We start from the raw sequence: 21,061 nt of genomic DNA on the forward strand, positions 1-21,061 counted from the left end.
AAAAGTCTTTAAGTATCTCAATAAAAAAGTTTATTTTAAGAATGATTAAAAAAAGATGTTTGTATTATTTTACTTTTAATTTTATGGGTGCTGCTTGCCCTTTACACCCACTTCGTTTTTCCTTAAAAAATTGAGTCACAACTGACACATTGTATACAAAGAAATGGCAGAATAATTATGCGCTTAAGGTGAGCAGGAGCTTGTAGACAAATTCCCAGATGGTGGGAAACTAGTTATGTCCCTCACGTCATATACCTGGTGAGGTTTTTTAAAAACTGACCATATTTCCAAGAGTACAAGTTAAAATGCTATAAATAATAGCATATGTTAAGTTTCAAGAAACTTCAATTAATACTTTTCTCTTCATCAGAACACCCAGGCACATACTTTTAAGCCTACTAATAGGAGTCATGGTCCTCGGAGAAACACTTTCTGGAATACTGGTCGCTAAAAATATGCATCTGTTTTAAGCACTATCAGAAAAATACATAATGTACAATCAACATTTTATTTCAAAGTCTTCAAACATATTCAACATTTTCATAAATGACATTTAATGGTTGCAAAAGTTACCATGCAGAGATGTTTTAATCCACCAAAGTTCTAAGCACACATAATGTCCTCACTCTTCACATATACTGTTTTAATAAATAGTCCCTAAACATTAAATGGTCATCAAGTTCATGGTCAAGGTATGAAGATTCATTGGAATTTGCCTCCTTGTTTTCTTACCATCTGAAAATTAAAATGAATAGGGGTAATACACTCAAATTTGTTCAAGATGGGTTTTTTTAATTTTAAACGAGATTTTGTGATGTCCAAGTAGCAACAACAATGGTGCATATACTAATGAAAATTAAGAAATTTAAGTAAGAAATATTCTACAATATTTCAATATAAATTACAGAAAAGTGTGTTCATGAAGGGAAATTTAAGTACATGAAAATAAAACAAATATTACAAGTACATGTACTTACAAAATAGTTTGTCCCAGTTTGCTATTATTTCTACAGTTCCTTTCCTGTCAACAAAAAGCAAATAATTTAAAGTATTGTTGAAGCAGTGTTTCCAGAACCTGCAAACATGTGTGCACAAATCTTAATTTATGTTACCTTTGTGTCTGACAAAAATGTTACAAAACATATTAATACTGTAAAACAATGCAAACTCTTAAATTGATAAGACAATTCATAACTGTACAATAAATATGGTAATAACCGTTCTAGAAGTGCCAAATAGTCAATCCTAATACACTTTAAAATAACACTATTCAACAAGAGTACTGCATAACGAGTGCCATGCTCGGCTACGGGTGCAGTTTTGAATAAATGAAAGCTTGTCATATTTTTTTAAGAGGTCACAGTGACCTTGACCTTTGACCTAGTGACCCCAAAATGGTTGTGGTGTGTACAACTCATCAAGGTACATCCACATATGAAGTTTCAAAGTTGTAGGTGGAAGCACTTTGATTTTAGAGCCATTGTCAAGGTTTAAGCATGACGCGGATGACACGACGAGCTGGCTATGACAATATCTCGGGTTTTCTCCGAAAACGCCGAGCTAAAAAAGGAAATCAGCATAGTGACCTACTGAAAAAGGACGGACTTGTTTTGTGATTGGGACTCGGAGAAATTGGAACTTTTCTTTGTTAATGCCAATTCAAGATCAAAACCCAATTAACATCAAACAAACAACAAAGTCAAACATGTCTGTGTACAAACGTACCAGTTTCTGGGTCATAGTTGTGCACATCATCGGCATCTGGATACCAGTACTCCGGCTTTTCATAACCAATCTGGTCCACAGTGGGGATCCCCAGTTTATCTAGGGTGGGCTTCACACTGGCTATTAGCTTGTTGTATAATGCTGCATCAGTTCCACACTTCCACTGTGCAACAGGTAGTAAAACATGAACTTTGTAAGTAGGTCAAGATTTCTGCTGTGAGTTGTTTCTTTGTTAATGTTAAACATTTTAGCTTTGTATTATCATCCATATTGATTACTTTCCATTCATTTCAGAGTAAGAATCTTTGTTTAAATGTATGTTATTAAGATAATGTAGACATTTTTTAAATAGTGATAGTGTAAAAACGAGCTGTGCCAAAACAGCGCCCTAGACTTTTCTTTTGCTTTGATAGTAAAATCTTACCTGAATTTTCTAAAAACAACAAGAGATGTGTTTGTCAGAAACACCATGCCCCCTAATGCGCCACTGATAAAAAAAAAAGACCTTTGACCTTGAAGGATGACCTTGACCTTTCACCACTAAAAATGTGCAGCTCCATCAGATACACATGAATGCCAAATATCAAGTTGCTACATTCAATATTACAAAAGTTATGAAGAAGGTTAAAGTTTTGGGACACATACACGGACACATACAATGACAGACAGGCCAAAAACAATATACCCCCGATCTTTTGATCCGGGGCATAACAATATAAAAAGGGGCATGATTAAGCCAAATAGCAGCTCAAATGCATGGGCCTTGGTCAGTGACCTCACATGATGATCACAAGGATATGAGCCATGCTCTGTGAAAAGGGGGGTTAAATGCATGTGCGTGAAGTGTCATCCCAGATTAGCCTGTGCAGCCTTCACAGGCTTATCAGGGACGACACTTTCCGCCTAAACTGGATACTTGCTAACAAGAGACTTTCTTTGAACAGAAAAAAGCATTAAAGCGGTAATAGTCGTTCCTGATGAGCCTGTGCAGACTGCACAGGCTAATCTTTAACAACACTTTATGCATATGCATTAAACTGCCTTTCCACATAGCACTGCCATGAATTTCAACTCACAAGCATAGCTATACCTAACTTTAGTCCAAAAGGGAATAATTCAGCTTAATTGAAGGTAAGAGCAATCTGCCTTTGTCAATGACCTTGCATGATGATCCCAAAGACATGTTAGAAGTTACAACTGAATATATCGTCGCTGTCGTTCTCAAACTTCGTAGCTCCAAAATTTTAAAAATATTTTTTTCGTCTTTTCCGAATATATGAAGTCTGGCGCGTGTGTTGTGCTATATCTCGTAGCTCTACGCCAATCAGAACCCTTGAAAAAGCCTCGTGACGAAATGTTGTAGAATGATTGTTGGCTTTTTTTCCCGGCGAAAAGTCGTAGCGACGCCATTTCACCTATAGGTATGTCGTTTCGTTTGGACAAATTTGACAAAAACGTTTTTATAAAAAAAATTATTTGCAACTACGAGGTTTCCTATCAGGACGAATTGTCGTACCTCATAAAAATGACAAAACTGTGGTGACAAAATATCGTAGCTACCATGTCTGACTGTCAGTATGACTTATAAGTATGACTTACGCGTCTACGTCTTATACCGTATTTTGCAGCTTCATTTGTTTGGTATTTTTACAGAATTTCAATTTCTAAAACATCGTTAAAAAAAAAATGAGACGTTTTTTTCTCTCTCCTGAAAAGTTGGCATTTTGTAGCTACGAGGTTTGAGAACGACAGCGACGATATGTAGTCTACAGGGATATGTACTTGTTGCATACAAACTTCAAACTGAATTTTAACATGCACACAATCCTTAACAAGACTTTTAAGTACAAAAGGGGGCAATGTCTGCGAAAGACCCTGAACACATACCATACGTTATGTTTCATTTCTACATCTGTAGTAAATGAACTAATATGGAGTAGTTGCAAGCAAAAATATTTAGGAGAATTTTCTAAAAAGGGTTATAATTTAGCAAACTTGCACTTAAAAAACTTAGTAAATGTATGTAACTCAAGATTCAAATTATTATTTGTTGTAGAAATAGATATGGAAATGTTGCCAAATGACCATTACCAAATTTCTATGCATAAAAAGGAAAAATAATTGTGCATAACTGCAGGTAAAACTTATGAAACTTGGTAAGCAAACTCAAAATGAACCTTAACACATGCGTGAAGTTTCAATTGAATACCTTTCGTAGTAACAATGATAAGGAGATGTTGTATGTTTACCTCAACCAGAGCATTATGCCCGGGCTTTGTGAAGCAACCCTTTGCCCCCTCAATTTGTAAACTGAGGAGCTGCGCCATGAGCGCATGATACGCCCGTCGTTCGCCAATGAAGTAGTAAGGTAATAAATAACCCTTTGAATCATTTTTTTACTTCAGTTTATTTGTATTTGAATACATGGTTTATTTTATAAGTACATGAGCATGGAGCGCCGTCTCCTCGACATTCATACCATATCTTTTTTTGAGTATATGTATGCATTTCTTTAGAGGATATGGAGTTGAAGTAAACCTGTTATAGATATTTTGACCAATAATAAAAGAGAAATGTAGATGGGTAAGTAAAGGGGATCAGGGTTTATCAATATTAAGATTGTGTTAAAATTTGAAGAAAATCTGTCAAAGGATATTTGACGTAGCGTACGACATTAACAGACGGACGGACGGACGGCTACGGTAGGACATTCAATGAAATCACGAAATTTTGACGAACAAAGTCCCATAACTCTGGAACGACAATTCAGAATTCCGTCAAAAACGAAAGGGGATCAGGGTTTATCAATATTAAGATTGTGTTGAAATTTGAAAAAAATCCATCGAAGGATATTTGAGCTACAGTAGGACATTCAATGAAATCACGAAATTTTGACGAACAAAGTCCCATAACTCTGGAACGACAATTCAGAATTCCGTCAAAAACGAAAGGGGATCAGGGTTTATCAATATTAAGATTGTGTTGAAATTTGAAAAAAATCCATCGAAGGATATTTGAGCTACAGTAGGACATTGAATGAAATCACGAAATTTTGACGAACAAAGTCCCATAACTCTGGAACGACAATTCAGAATTCCGTCAAAAACGAAAGGGGATCAGGGTTTATCAATATTAAGATTGTGTTAAAATTTGAAGAAAATCTGTCAAAGGATATTTGACGTAGCGTACGACATTAACAGACGGACGGACGGACGGACAGACGGACGGACGGACAGACGGACGGACGGACAGACGCGGGGTATACCATAATACGTCCCGTCATAGACGGGCGTATAAAAATGAGGCGCAAACGCTTTGAAATCGTGAAAGTCTCAAAATTGTGCAAATTTGAGCAGTAGCTTCAACAAATTTCAGAAAGAATAACTGCCTAAATTCTTTTAGAGGGAAAAAAGTGTATGCCACGACGATGATGCCATCGTTTTTGTGAGCAGTATTGCTCAGACTATTCTGTAAATACTCGAGCTTAAAATTAAATTAATAAAATATTAATAAGAATTTTAGACTTTGTTATATAATTTACAAAGCCTATGGCTAAGTTTCACAAAATCTGTAGAAATCTCTATAGCAATTTTGTCTAATTTAAAATAACAAGTGATTTACATTTTTGCGAGACTTACTTCAGGAATACACATTTGTGATTTTCTACAGACATATTTAGAGATATTAACCAAATTATTCCATCAATTCTATATTTGGAAATGTCCTACTGTTTATTTCTAGAAGTCATTTGTGCATTATCAACACCTTGAGATCACTCAGTGCAGCTTTATCAGTATATGTTGAGTCTCTTTTGCAGTATTTACCTTGACAGCTTCCAAAACACGCACTGCTAGACTGAAGTCGTTTAATTTCCTACAGGCGTTCATTAAGTTCTCAATTTCTTCCGATCCTGGTATGTAGTCGGCTCCCTATCAAAATGGAAACCGCAATTATCATAGAATCCAAATCATGATTAGCACAGACCCAAGAGACAAAGGTTAAACACATGTCTCCATGTAAATATTTTAATTGCTAGGCACGTTTTGAAAATCCAGTTCTATAAAGAAATCTTTATGACTTAAACAACAAGATAAATCAAATCAAAATTAATATAATGTACCCAGTTGAATTGCCTAGTTGCGAAAATGATCATGACTTTTTAAAGTGCAAACAAACAAGCAAAAGGCACAGAATGGGGGTAAAATGTTTGCATTTTATGGGATATTTTTTGGGGAAAATATTAACAATAATTGTATTTTTAAGTTTTAACATTCAAAATCATCCTCATCAATCCCTTGGACCGGTTTGACCATTGGGGGCTTATGTGGGACGACAAAACAGAAATCACCTATTCATTATTAATTTAATATTCATTGTTTAATATTAAACTTATCTGCCATTACTGTAGTCTGTGTGGTGTGACAAATATAATAAAGTAAAATATACATAGATTAAAATGATTTAGATGAAGAACATAAAATAATATTATGTCCTTAATTCATTAATATTTGTAATGTCCACTTGGAAATGTACTGTCTATTTCTTTGTCTGGCATCTTGGAAATTTAAATTACTTGAAATTTGAAAATCATGCACATTACTGACAACCGGTATGTTCAATAACCTAAGTTAAGTCCCGTGTTTGCAAAAACTCTTACGGCTAAGCTTAAATTTTTACAATTTTAGAAGAATTTCAACAACTTTTCTTCCATAGAAAATAAACAAATCGGAAGAAAAAAATCAAAACAATAGAATAAAATAAGAGATGTGTTTGTCAGAAACACAATGTCCCCTATTGCGCTGCTTTGATGCCATATATTTGACCTTTGACCTTGAAGGATGACCTTGACCTTTCACTACTCAAAATGTGCAGCTCCATGAGATAAACAGTGTTTTGACTACTTAACTAGACAAGGCGCACAACGAAACAACTGGGGCAAAACGATAATCTTATCAGTCAATACAAAACTGTAAAATGCCGCTCTCAGCCATGGACACACATACAGCAAAGCTCAACAATCGTCAATAATTAATAGCTATCAACAAGCCATGTTGAATTAATTTGAGCTTAAATGGGAAGAAACTGTTAATAGAGAACATGGTCAAATACGCACAAATGGGGGTAATAAACTTCAGAACTATAGGCAGTTTATGACAGAATTCACTGTAGAGCCATACGTCAAGTGATCTACAATAAGTCGAGCACAACGTAGAGCCTTGGCAAAATTCCGCTGTGGTGTTGCACCTCTTTGTATAGAAACAGGACAGTATGAAGGTTTACCAGAAAATGAACGATATTGTTTTATCTGTAAGACATGTGTCAAAAGTGAAGAACATGCCCTAATGATGTGTCCGCTATATAATAAAAAAAACAAAATTTCAACGCATTAAACCCAAGAGAGAAAATGAACTTCTTGCTGTCAGATGATCACATCATTAAACCCAGTGCCAGAGCTTGTCATGACATTTTAATGAAGCGACTCAACCACATGTATATATAATCCATTTAATGTGTGCGCATAGTCAATTTCGTATCAAATAATAATATACTTTGTACTTCATAAGTACAAAACTGTTTATAATGTACAAATTCAAATGTTCTCTTACTATATTGTTTGATGATATATATTTTTATTTATTTTAAGAAAACTTATAATTTTAAAAGCAATTACATCAGGATCTTATTTATAATTCTAACAGTTGTAATTTTTATTTATTTTAAAAACACCAATCATTTAAATCGAATTTCCTTAAGATTCTTTTTTTATATTTCTAACAGATGTGAAAGATTCAATTATGCAGGGCTTTCCTTTGACCCGAGCTCCCGGGTTTTGACGCTTGAAAATTACAGAAGACCCCTTTTTGACTCTTGAGAAAATTACGTCATGCGTCACATTTGACCCGGGGGAATATACCGACTTGCGTCAACGAGATCAAAAGTTGTTAAGACTAAGCGATAATTGGCTCGGGGCGGAGTATCTCATTTAGTACACGCTAATCGTTAACGCCCGTTTCCAATCATCGAAGCACAAGTCCACCCAGTAGGCGGAGTTTGGTTAATTAAGAAATCTAGTATTGACCAATTAAAACACTGCTGGTTCGATGACGCGTGTATTAACTTTCCATTATTTATCATAGCGTTTGTTATCAGCTGTTTGCGGAAAAGACGTGTATTAAACCCACCTAGTTGCAATAATCCAACTCCCAGCTATTGACCCTCTGAGCTGTACGTATGTACTCATAAAAGCTCAGAGCATTTAAGAAGAACTATAAACCCACCAAAACAGAATGGACTCATCCGCGTCAGTTTTAATAATATTCAATATAAAATAATAACATCCATATCCACATAACACCGTAAAGCATATTTTGAGATATTTCCAGAGTATGGCAGAATGTATTTCCAAAGCTGAATGCACCCATCACTGTTTCGCTTCATGATTGCTCAGTTCAAAGACGCGCGAAAGTTATGCTGGCATATGTACTGTCTACAACGTCAAATTACACGCTTTGCATCAAAGTTGCTAAAAATAACTATAGAACCGATACAACTTGCCTTGTGGCAAAGTGACAATTTTTGCATGAGCTAATTGATTACAAAATACATGTAGGCGTAATAATTGACCGTTTGATAAGGCATGTTTGTCGCACGTTTTCCGTGAAGATGACACATGAAATAGTTAAAGGGCGTCGGAATTTTCGATGGGATTAAATACGGAGGCACCTTTATCGGCGAGTAGAAATAATTTCCTTTTATAGTTTACCGATTTATATAGGCTATTGTGTTTAGGTACCACCCGTATGTTGTTGTTTTTTTTTGTGATAGCCAGCGGAAATGGTTTTTTTTTTCACATTTTGTATTTCATTCTTAATTTAATAGCCACGCGAAACGGTCAAACAAAGTTATTGGATAAAGTGTAATTGTGCAAAGTGTAATTGTGCTAGTGCATTCGGAAAATGTCGCAGAGAAACCTTTTCGAATTCGGAATCGGTAGTAACTCTGAAAGTGTGTGTAAGACGCCAACGACAAACGTACTTTAGATCTAAATGACAGTGCTCCTAACACCCCCAAACGTGCGAAAGAAGAACATATGACATATTACTCTGCTGTATACATGAAGTTAATGTTGTATTAGAATACATGTTTTGTATTTATTAATCATTGAAATATTGTGTTTAAATGCATAGTGTTGTAGTGACAGTAAAATGTAAGAAATAAATGTTAACATGCATGTATCTTTTTATTTGTTGCTTTTTATATATTATATCTCAGTAATTTGCTTAAATTGCAAAAAATCATTGACTCTCCTGCGTTATTATTAGGACTCAGAAGTTTGATCTTGACTCTTGAAAATATGGTCCCAAGAGTCCTTGACTCTTGAGATTTGAGGTCTAAGGAAAGCCCTGTTATGTATATAATTGAACACTTTTAGAATTTTTAGAACTATCGTCTCTCGTAACTCTTTTAGAGTGGTTTTGTACATTATATATATATATAATGATTTTGTACTGTTTTATTGTGTTTTATGTACAAAAGTGAGACGTTAATAATTTATTCTGTCTGTCTGCATGCCAAATATCAAGTTCCTATCTTCAATATTGCAAAAGTAATCGCAAAACTTTAACCAAGGTTAAAATTTTGGGACAGAATGACAGAGTGACAGAATGACAGACGAACAGGCCAAAAACAATATGCCCCCCATCATTTGATCCGGGGGCATAAAAAGTTTCCCAGTAACAAGTGCAATTGTTCAGCATGGAAGATTTTTAAGAAAAAATCAACCTGAGAGAAGGCTCCAAGCAAGCACAGAGATGAACAATCTAAGACATATTCAAGCATGCTACCTGCATTTCTGTGAGAAGTTTACGTAATTCATAGCCATCAGCCTTTCCGGAGTCAATCTTCTTCATTAAATCTTTGTTTGCCTGCAGGTAACTGGAACAATACATACATCTATATTAACAACACACGTGTCCATAGGGCACATATACCTCCCATTCCACTTTTGTCTTAACCCTTTCCCACTCAGAAGCAAAGTGAAAATGGCTATGCGCAAAAAGCATAAAACCAGAACAGCCTGCGAGTTACTCGCAGTCTGTTCAGGTTTAATGCTGTTTGCTGCTTATCAGTATCTAAGGGTTGGAACTGAAACCTTTAAAACTTGGATCTAGTAAGAAAGGCCTTTTTTTATTAAATTTATCTTTCTAAGTGACTACAAATGTGTAAAAATACATATCTATCGTAAGTGGTAAAGGGTTAAAACTCTGCTAATGTCACAAACTAGTTGCTTTATAGCCAAATGTCTATAAACTTTTATAAGTGACCTTGACCTTTAAGGTATTAAGATGAGCAACACTTGGACTCCTCATGGCAGTCGTATACTTACAAATGCATGAAGGATGATAATATGAGTCATGTTGTGAGAAAACTGGGCATAATGCATGTGCGTAAAGTGTTGTCCTAGATTAGCCTGTGCAGTCTGCACAGGCTAATCAGGGATGACACTTTCTTCATTAATTGGATTTTTTGGTAAGAACAGACTTCACAAAAAAATGACATAAAAGCGGAAAGTGTCGTCCCTTATTAGCCTGTGCAGACTGCACAGGCTAATCTGGGATGACACTTTACGCACATGAATTAAGCCAAGTTTTCTCGGAACACGACTCATATTACATTATATTATATTTTCCCCACACAGGACCTAAAAATTCCCAAAAGAAGGTTTCTGAAAAAAAAATAGGTCTCAACATTTAGTTTCATCTCCTATCAAGTTATATAAGTTGAACCTTAGTTAATGTTTTATTGAAATCACTTTTGTTCTCAATTTAAAAGTATTTGTCAAAAACGCAAGTATCAAAAACACTTAATTTTCCAATTTAGTAAAAAAACAACGCTGTTTTTGCAATCCAAAGGGACTGGGCCCCATTCACAAAATGGTGGAAAAACCCCGACTGCAAACGCACTGGCAACACTGGGTAAAGAGATGTGCACTACAAAACATAGTAAATCCCTAATACATGTATTATACTTACTCATATATACCGATGCTGTATTTTCTACATCCTATGGAACCTGTAATAAAAAGTTTTGGTAAGAATTGATCCATGAATTTTTTTTATTACCAAACCTAATTATGGTTAATTAATATGTTTCAGTCAATATTAGATAGAAAGAGGTGAAACATTTAGACTGATCTCAACTTGTAAATAACCTGTAATAACAAGATGTGTTTGTGAAACACAATGTCCCCCTATATGATGTTTGACCTTGAAGGATGACCTTGACCCCTATATGATGTTTGACCTTGAAGGATGACCTTGACCCTTCAACACTCAAAATGTGCAGCTCCATGAGATACACATGCATTTCAAATATAAAATTTCTAGCTTCAATATTGCAGAAGTGACATTACATGAGCAATTTTGACCCATATATTTGACCTTGGATGACCTTGACCTTTTACCACTCAAAATGTGCAGCTCCATGAGATACACATGCATGCCAAATATCAAGTTGCTATCTTCAATATTGCAAAAGTATTCATAAAATAAGCGATTTGGGCCACATATTTTTGACCTCTGACCTTGAAGGATGACCTTGACCTTTCACCACTCAAAATGTGCACCTCCATGAGATACACATGCATGCCAAATATCAAGTTGCTATCTCCAATATTGCAAAAGTACTTATAAAATGAGCGATTTTGGCCACATATATTTGACATCTGACCTTGAAGGATGACCTTGACCTTTCACCACTCAAAATGTGCAGCTCCATGAGATACACATGCATGCCAAATATCAAGTTGCTATCTTGAATATTAAAATACTGCAAAAGTGTACATTAATTGACCGATTTTGACCCATATATTTGACCTTTGACCTTGAACAATGACCTTGACCTTTCACCACTCAAAATGTGCAGCTCCATGATGCATGCCAAATATCAAGTTGCTATCTTCAATATTGCAAAAGTTATTGCAAATGTTAAAGTTGGCGTTAACCAACCAACCAACCAACCATCAGACCAACAGACCAACCAACAGACAGGGCAAAAACAATATGTCCCCCACAACTATAGTGGGGGACATAAAAAGTTTTGGTAAGAATTGATTCATGATTTTTTTATTACCAAACCTAATCATGGTTAATTAATATGTTTCAGTCAATATTAGATAGACAGTGGTTAAACTTTTAGACTGATCTCAACTTGTAAACAATGTCAACAATAATTCATAGTTTCAAACAAGAGATGTGTTTGTCAGAAACACAATGCCCCCTACTGCGCCGCTTTGATACATGTTTTTTTACCTTTGACCTTGAAGGATGACCTTGACTTTACCTTTCACCACTCAAAATGTGCAGATCCATGAGATACACGTGAATGTCAAATATCAAGTTGCTATGTGAAGGGACATAGAACTTATGAGCATTTTTCCAACCTAAACGTGAAACCAAAACGCAAAGTGTGACTGAAAGACGGACGGTCCGATCACTATATGCCCTCCTTCGGGGGCATAAAAATAATTATTTATTGGTAAATTGTTTAGTTTGGAATTGGGAAAACAACTATTTAACTTTGTATGCATATTTGTGAGTAGGAATTTCCTGAAGATGCACTAGACTAAAACCCTAGATTACAATATTTGATTGCTTTATGATCAATTTTCTGCCAAAATCTAGTAGCATTGCCCTGCTGGAAATTCATTTACCAAGAGGAGACATTCTCATGAATGGGGGATGGTCTTCTATGAGGTCGACAATTTGCACAACATTAAACAAAAGATCTAGGAAATTTCTTAGTCTACAATGTAGTTATTAAGGTTTAAAAGCAATGCCTAATGAGGCTTATCATTTTATTTTTAATTTATGCCAAAATACTGTAAAGTTAAATAAGTTTTTACATTTTTAGTTTTGACCTAGGGAGAAAAAAAGAAAGACTGACTTAAGGTGAAAATATAGGAAAAAAATATAGTAATTGTTGCATCCAAATATAGGAGGTTTGGGCTTGTTTAGGGTTAAAATATAGGAATTTTATGGTAAAAAGTAATGTTCGAGACATATGTAGAGAACTTCTTTCTTACTTGTTTTCTGTCAATAATCATTAAATTCATGTGTTACTTAACAAAACAGCCCCCCATCTTCACCACCAAGGCAGATATGCTGATGCAGCAACACACTGTGGTCATCAATGTGGACACCTGAATTTTTTTTATTAAAATAGTTAACAATCAACAAACACAAAACATTATTAAACATAGTTTTACAACCTAGCATAAAGAGTGCAACATACCATTGATAATGAAATTATTGAAACTGAAAACATGAATCACATGTAGTATCATATCATGGTATATAATATAAATTCTGTATTTTATGCACATTAAAATTTCAATACACTCTTCAATCAAACATTTTTAGGACACGAAAAGAACACCAAAACATCCTATATGATAACAATTACATACAGAATATAAGATTTTTCTTGCAGCTTCAGTATATAAATATATTTGAAATTGATTATTGAACATCAAAATAATTAACTTTTTTTTTAAACAGCCTCCTAAATGATTCTACAAGACTTCCAATGACCTAAAATATTCAAATAATTTTCAATATTCAAAAGAATTGGACGCCTGTAGATATGCTAAATTCCACCTAAGATCAGGAAGAGCATTAAATATCCCCTCATAAGAGAATCCCTGAGGAAAGACCTGTTACAACTTTTTTCTACTTTTTCAGCCCAGGATTTGTTCTCACCTTTGAAATGGTTGTATTTTTCTTCATCAAAGGTGTCCATATAGAAATCACAATGGTTTACAACAGCACTCCTGCAAGATGGTTATGCTTTGGAAGAGAAGGGACAGCTTTTTACACTGTAAATTAAAATATCTAAAGGCAGTATCATTTCTTATAAGTATTTAACAAGAGGAAATTTTCAGAACAAAATTGAGAAAATAAGTCAAAAATATGGGAAAATACAGGAAATATAGGAGGTTTTGAGAAATATGGGAAAATTCTCCAAAATATAGGAATATAGGAATCAGTTGACTGCCTGGAAAGAAGGCGCAGTTACCTTGAGTGGTATAATACACATGTTACATAATTTGGGGAATGATTGGGTAACCGAGACCACTAAGGTGAAAGAAGTGCACTTTGTTGTTGTGGTTGCAATAATCAAGTTGCAACTAGAAACAAGATTTTTCATGTATAGGCTGCTGCTTCGAATCAAGGCGGCACTTAAGTAGGTAAAATGAGCAACATTAAATATTTTCAGGGATAAATAAGCACAAACAGATCATAAATTTATTCTTAATGCTCAAATTAAAACAGCTTACTTGATGCCGTGTGCTAGCTGAATTACGCTATAATATTACTGTAATTACTCAAAGTTTTGGGACACTTAAAAATAATTATTTTCTTTTGTGTCTGAAAATTTATATACCACAAATATTTAAAAAATACAGGTGTTCCAATAATTAGAAACACTAAAAATATTACATTGATGATCGAATACGGGTATGCATTGCAATATGAGCATCCATTATATCAACAACTAATATAATACGCTTGTAAAATACCAGGCAGTGTAGTATAAAATACTGTTAGAGATGCTTGCAATTTATTTAAAATAATTTAACATGCTTAATTTTTTAAACGAAAGTTACTACACTACTTATGCGAACGGATTCAGAGGTGAGCATTTGATTTACCGATACTCAAGTATGTACTTGCAGACTTCCAGAAACTCTGTCAGACTTACGGACATGTCCGACACAAACAGTCAAGGGCCGATCAAAATTTTTAACGCGTCAACCCACAATGTCAGACACAAATATATTTGGTTTTCCCATGAAATTATTTATAGAACATCAGCGGAATACGCACATTGCCGATTTTGTGAAATACTAGATTACGAGAATTTGTGAAATTTGAATGTATTCGTCGGTCAGTTAACCCACTGTTGATTGGTCCAAAGTCGTTTTGTCAAAAATCGGAAATAATCTGTCAGTGCTCTGTGAAAAATGTTCTAGAAATACATTTGGTTCCCTGCTTATTGTCGAAGATTAAATAAATGCATGCTTCAAGCCGGGATCGGTACATTTGACCGTCATTCGATCGACTTTTAGTTTAAACAAAAGTGAAAGTTAAACAAAGCAACAGCTTGCAGTTATCAACGATATCAAGGAACTAGCACGGAGTTTAACGGGGATTCATAACCAGGTGATTTTGTTTTCATTTTCCTTCTTTTGAATTAAGTAAATTTATAGTAAATAAGTAAATGTAAATAATGTGGAAGTTTTTTAATGTCGCAAAGGATAAGCCCCCCTCTTAAATTCGTTGAGTCTTGAAAGACAGACCATGAATTTAAACAAATTACTTTGTTACTCAAAAATGTGATTAACTTAAGAATAAACTTATGTTATCGTTTCTTTTCAGAGCAATTGCCTCCAAGGAGCTCGAGCCTGGACACTCGCAGTACGATGAAGAAGACTGGGAACAAGAAGACAGTGAAGATGACATTAAGCTTTTAAAAAGATACGATATAGATAGTGATTTTTTTAGCGACTTAATAATGAGGAGGTGGATGTTAACAAACTTTGTTACTTTACTTTGATACTCAAAGTAATATGATAAAAAATAAAATGATCAAGCAATATTTACGTATTTCTAATAATTTACATTTTTCTCAGTTTTGTTTGAAACTTCACGTATATTCTTTGGTCTGACAGAATAACCTAATGTCTGACAGAAAATTCTGTCCAGTCAGACCAAATGTCTGACTGAAGGCTGTTGAGGTTCGGGAAGTCTGTACTTGTAATTAATGCAATAAAATTTATAAATAAACATCTGCAAATTACGAATTCTTTGTTTGTAATTCAGTCGTTGTCGAACACCTTCAATTGTTTGTATAACTTGCAACAGGGTGCATTACATTTTTGGAGTGTAAAGTATTTGTAAGGACTATTTTTCTGAGGTCAAACCATTGTTTATCACTCGTTATTATCCCATTAACGCAAATGTAATAGTCTAAAGCCCTCAGGCATTCATTTGCCACGTTTAATGACCTTAATCTTGTCATAAAACGCATGATCAAAGTCACACCAGATTGGCGAAAACAGGACAGAAATGTGGTTTCATAGCACTTTAAGATATACTGAAATTTAGAGCCATTAAATATGGATGAAAACAGAGTCAAGAAAATAATTATTTTTGACAAAAAAGGGCTTGTCTGAAAATTTAGAATGTCTGAAAATTATGGTATTCCAACTTTCAAATATGTCAACAGTTCAGGAAATTCTGTAAGTTTGTGCGATGGAAAACACTGTGTATTTGGAATTTGAAAATATGCTTATGTAAACATTGACCATCTGGTGAATCCTAGGCAAGATAGACCTAGTGTTTAATCAACGCACCAGAATAAACAGACTATCTTGGGAACCTCAGTAAGATAGATTGAATTGTTAATTCAAAACTTAGGTCTTTGGTTGGATTAAAGTTTTCATTTACTTATTGTTCTGAGCATTAATTTAAATCAAAAGATACAATTACTGACGATTTTTGACAAACTATTTAAGGCCCATGTATAAAACAAAGCCAGTCAAATGCATATATGTATTTCTGGGAACTTTGCACGGACTGCAATGACATGTTTGTAAGAGTAAACTATGTTAACGTGATCTCCCATAACTGAAATGTCGAATTGAAAATAGATGTTTTACAAACTTGCTATGTCAAGTGTCGTTTAATTTTTAATTGTCAGTGAACTATGGCGTTTTATTACCAATCGGAGTTTGCTTCAATAATATGGGCACCACTCTTTGAACAGTCTTAGAAGCGGTGATAACTGTGCGAAACATTTTTGATGTTCGTTCCACTCGTCCTTGGATTACACCGGAAGCGATGTATATATTATACCGAACACTTAATTTATCGTAGGTTACACATGACCATACGCTGTGAGAGAAACGCGCGTTACCGGCATTCGGTACCCCTCGCAGATTATCCAATCGTGATACATCGGCTATCTCGGATTCCTCCGTAAGATAGGCCTCGTGGCTAACGGTCGCCATATTGCCTTGTATTACTACTTTACTACCCAAAAGGTTGTCAGTCTATTGTTATGAGGCTGTATACATGCGCGTTGAACTAGCGCCAAACTTTTTACCGAAACTTTGATATTAAGAGCACTATTAACGTTCATTTGTGTTGCATTTTGACCTATTATCCAAGTGATTTACTTTTCTATTATTATTTAATCACCCTATCATCCAATTTTTAAGATGAAAGTACGGTGTTTACAAAACCAACCAAACCGAAAGTGAAACTGGATGCATTACGTTTCGCGATGTAAACATTAAATATTTTTTCAGTTTGAGGAAGCGAATCGATAATAGACGTTGGAATATGTATGCAATACAGACTATCATTGCCGATTGTAGTACTGGCTAAAAAATACCTTTTATGACAGGTAATGTATAGAACGTTAATCAAATAGTGACCATAAATCACTACAAATGTCTGGGTTGTTCATTAACCCATTTATGCCCAGTGGACTCTACCATCCTTCTAAATTGGATCAATTTATTTCCAAAAGTAGGGCTGTCTGGTATGTTTATTTCTATATTTAGAATATTTCTTACAGAAATTTCTTTAAGCAAACAGCGCAGACCCAGATGAGACGCCGCATTATGCGCTGTTTGCAATGTCCTTTTTTTCAGGACACTAGGCATGAATGGGTTAATATAATTAATGCACGTTTCTGATCTAATTGCCTGTATCTAGTTGTAATTACCATTATATTGATAAAATTAAAACGTTTTTTTTTCATAAATTAACATTACATGTTTTATTTTTATCATTTAGGGAATATATAATTGTATCATTATCATCATTAAATATTCTGAAAATGATCTAAATTATCATGATTACTTTAAAGTAGAATTTTTAAATTTTACTCATTATTTTTAATGAATTTGCACATTTGCTTGATTCAAAATAAAATGTATTAATAAGGGTTTCAGTTGTTAGTTTTAACCCATTTTTAGTTCGATTAAATTTAAAGTACTAACTACGTACATGTATGTGAAATGCTCTTGAGTTCGTTTCCTGGGCCTAGAACCAGTACTTGGGTGTCTCTTGGAGATTTCTTAAGAATGCTCCCACACTGGGGATCAAACCAGTGACCTCCAGATCATTAGGTGGACACCACATCCATTACACATCAGCGACCTTTAATTAGTAAATTACTTTAGTATTGCAGCATTATATAATGTTATGTTGCTACATATGTTTGGAAAATGATTAATGTGCAGTACTAAATAAATCTAAATGCAGACAATTTTAATTGTGTATATTGTGTGATTATTAGTTACAAATTCCCTTTTTACAGGTATACTGGATTATGAAAGACTGATAAACATAAAATTGACAACTCATCTCCCCAACGATACTTTGTGTGGCTCATTCTCAGAACAAACCCATAGTCGGTGAGAAAACTACAGTGTAAAAAGACCACTTGATTGTGACAATTATGGCTGACAAAGCAAATGTTATCATTTAAAATAAAGAAAACTTCCAGTTCAATATACATTTTATACAAATTATGACATTGGCCAACACAGAAAATAATAATAAGGTTGATTTTCCAAAAATTGACTGTTACAATTGGATACTGTTTTAAGCTTCACTCTACTTTGTCTGAAAATAAAAGTCCTAAATGATGTAATAGAAACATACATATTTAATTTTTAGTTTTACAAGGATATATATATACATACATATATTATAATATCTTTGTATCGATGGTCAATCAATTTAAGTTTAACTAATATATACATACACATTTTATACATGTGTATGCTTTGATTTTTTCTATTGAAGCCAAATTAATATCCCATTAGATAGATAGATAATATCACAGCAGTATTCCTATTTTGTCTGCAAGTACTGCAGAAATCATGGATTATTATTTTACTGAGTCAGCCTTAATCTTTATATTATAATTGTTAAAACAGATTAAGATGTGCATTATACAATTGAGGATGCATCAAGATTAAAAAATGGTACATGTATAAATTAATAAAGAATCAATAACAATCAGAAACTGTGCATTTTTTTCAGTATTGTGTGAAAGGATTTGAAGTCATGATGTGTTTTTGAAATATGATTTATGTGAATTTGAATAAATATATAAAATTTAGTGATTTTCTCAGACAAAACTGTTAATTACATACTAAAGTATTCAGAATGTATTATTGTAATATTCTTTCAAATTTTTAAGTACAAAAAGCACTTTTCCCTGGCATTTGTATTTATAGTAATTGCATATTTTATAATTCTGACAGCATTTATAAACTGTGTTCATGCAAGCATGAACACGGTTTCATTTTTTGAGTATTTAAACAAGAAGGCCATGATGGCCCTGTATCCCTCCACTGCTGAAAAAAAGGCTGAAACAAATTTCTCTGCATGTGCAAATACTTAAATATAGGCCCTATTTAAGAGCATGTACACTTTTGTGACCTTCTGGGCTGGGTCAAATTTAACCCCAGAGGCATAATTTGGGAAAACTTTGTAGAGGACTACTATATCTCACTACATACAAAATGTGGTAGCCCTAGGTCCTAGAGTTAAGGACAAGAATATTTTTTAAGTTTTCACAAAATAAGCAAGATATAAGCGTATATAATGTTCAATTTTGTGACATGCGGGTCAGGATCAAATTTGACCCAAAGGGCATAATTTGAACAAACTTGGTAGAGGACTATAAGATGTTACTGCATACCAAATTTGGTAGCCATAGTCCAAATGGTTTTCGACAAGAAGATTTTTAAAGATTTCACAAAATAGGCGCTTTAAAAGCGTTTATTCAATTTTGTGACCCCCCCGGGGCAGGGTCAAAGTTGACCCCAGAGGCATTATTTGAACAAATTTGGTAGAGGTTTATTAGATGTCACTACATACCAAATTTGGTAGCCCTAGGCCCAATGGTTATGGACAACAAGATTTTTAAAGTTTTCACAAAATAGCCCCCATATAAGCGTATGTTCAGTTTTGTGACCCGGGGCAGGGTCAAATTTGACCCAAGGGGCATAATTTGAACAAACTTGGTAGAGAACTATAACATGTCACTACATACCAAATTTGGTAGCCCTATGCCTTATGGTTAAGGACAAGAAGAGTTTTAAAATTTTCACAAAATAGGCACTATATAAGCATATAATTGATTTTGTGGCCCCCGGGGCAGGGTCAAATTTGACCCCTGGGGCATAATTTGAACAAACTAAGTAGAGGACTATACAATGTCACTACATACCAAATTGTGTAGCCCTAGGCCTAATGGTTATGGACAAGATTTTTTTAAGTTATCACAAAATAGGCATTATATAAGCATATGTTCAATTTTGTGACCATCGGGTCAGGGTCAAATTTGACCCTAGGGATTAAATTTGAACAAATTTGGTAGAGGACTATTAGATGTCACTATATACCAAATTTGATAGCCCTAGGCCGGATTGTTATTGACAAGAAATTTTTTGAAGTTTTCACAAAATAGGTCTTATATAAGCATATGTTCAATTTTGTGACCCTCGGGGCAGGATCAAACTTGACCCCAGGGGCATAATTTGAACAAACTTGGTAGAGGACTATAAGATGCCACTACATACCAAATTTGGTAGCCCTAGGTCCAATGGTTATGGACGAGAAGATATGTAAAGTTTTCACAAAATATACCCTATATAAGCATATGTTCAATTTTGTGACCCCCGGGGCAGGGTCAAATTTGACCCCAGGGGTATAATTTGAACAAATTAGGTAGAGGACTATTAGATGTCTCTACATACCAAATTTGATAGCCCTAGGCCAAATGGTTATGGACGGGAGATTTTGAAAGTTTTCACAAAATAGGCCTTATTTAAGCAAATTTTCAATTTTGTGACCCCCAGGGCAGAGTCAAATTTGACCCCAGGGGCATAATTTGAACAAATTTGAAAGAGGTACACCCCAGGAACATTCCTAAGAAATTTCATCAGAATTGGACCAGTAGTTTAGGAGAAGATGTTTAAAGGAAAAGTTTATGCATGGATGCACGATGGACACAGGACCTTTGGCCAGTGGAGCTAAAAATCAAATTAAACATTTAGTTTTGATTTAATATCAGTTTTTATATGCAAGTGTCTATTTCACTTATAAATTAAAACAGCATATTATTCATTATTGAAAAGATTATTCCAAGCTTGATGTCATATTTCAACTTTGCATAGTGTAGTTAATTGAACATTGTATTGAACTGTATGGGCAGCTATATTTTTTAATTTATGTATGTTGTATTA

The 21,061-nt window shown here is 34.3% G+C and overlaps 1 protein-coding gene across 1 annotated transcript; it reads right to left on the bottom strand.

Moving 5' to 3' along the window:
* Positions 1-494: 494 nt before the first annotated feature.
* On the bottom strand, positions 495-16,668 carry LOC127879643 (cytochrome c oxidase subunit 5A, mitochondrial-like). Its single transcript, XM_052426623.1, has 7 exons — positions 16,510-16,668; positions 10,758-10,797; positions 9,570-9,660; positions 5,550-5,654; positions 1,726-1,888; positions 978-1,021; positions 495-735 (listed from the first exon to the last, which is right to left on the bottom strand). The coding sequence occupies exons 1-6, from the start codon at positions 16,583-16,585 to the stop codon at positions 1,008-1,010; spliced, it is 489 nt and encodes a 162-aa protein (XP_052282583.1). The 5' UTR covers positions 16,586-16,668; the 3' UTR covers positions 495-735; positions 978-1,007.
* Between the last annotated feature and the right edge of the window lie 4,393 nt (positions 16,669-21,061).

This window comes from Dreissena polymorpha, chromosome 4 (genome assembly GCF_020536995.1).
Source record: "Dreissena polymorpha isolate Duluth1 chromosome 4, UMN_Dpol_1.0, whole genome shotgun sequence".
Classification (NCBI taxonomy): domain Eukaryota; kingdom Metazoa; phylum Mollusca; class Bivalvia; order Myida; family Dreissenidae; genus Dreissena; species Dreissena polymorpha.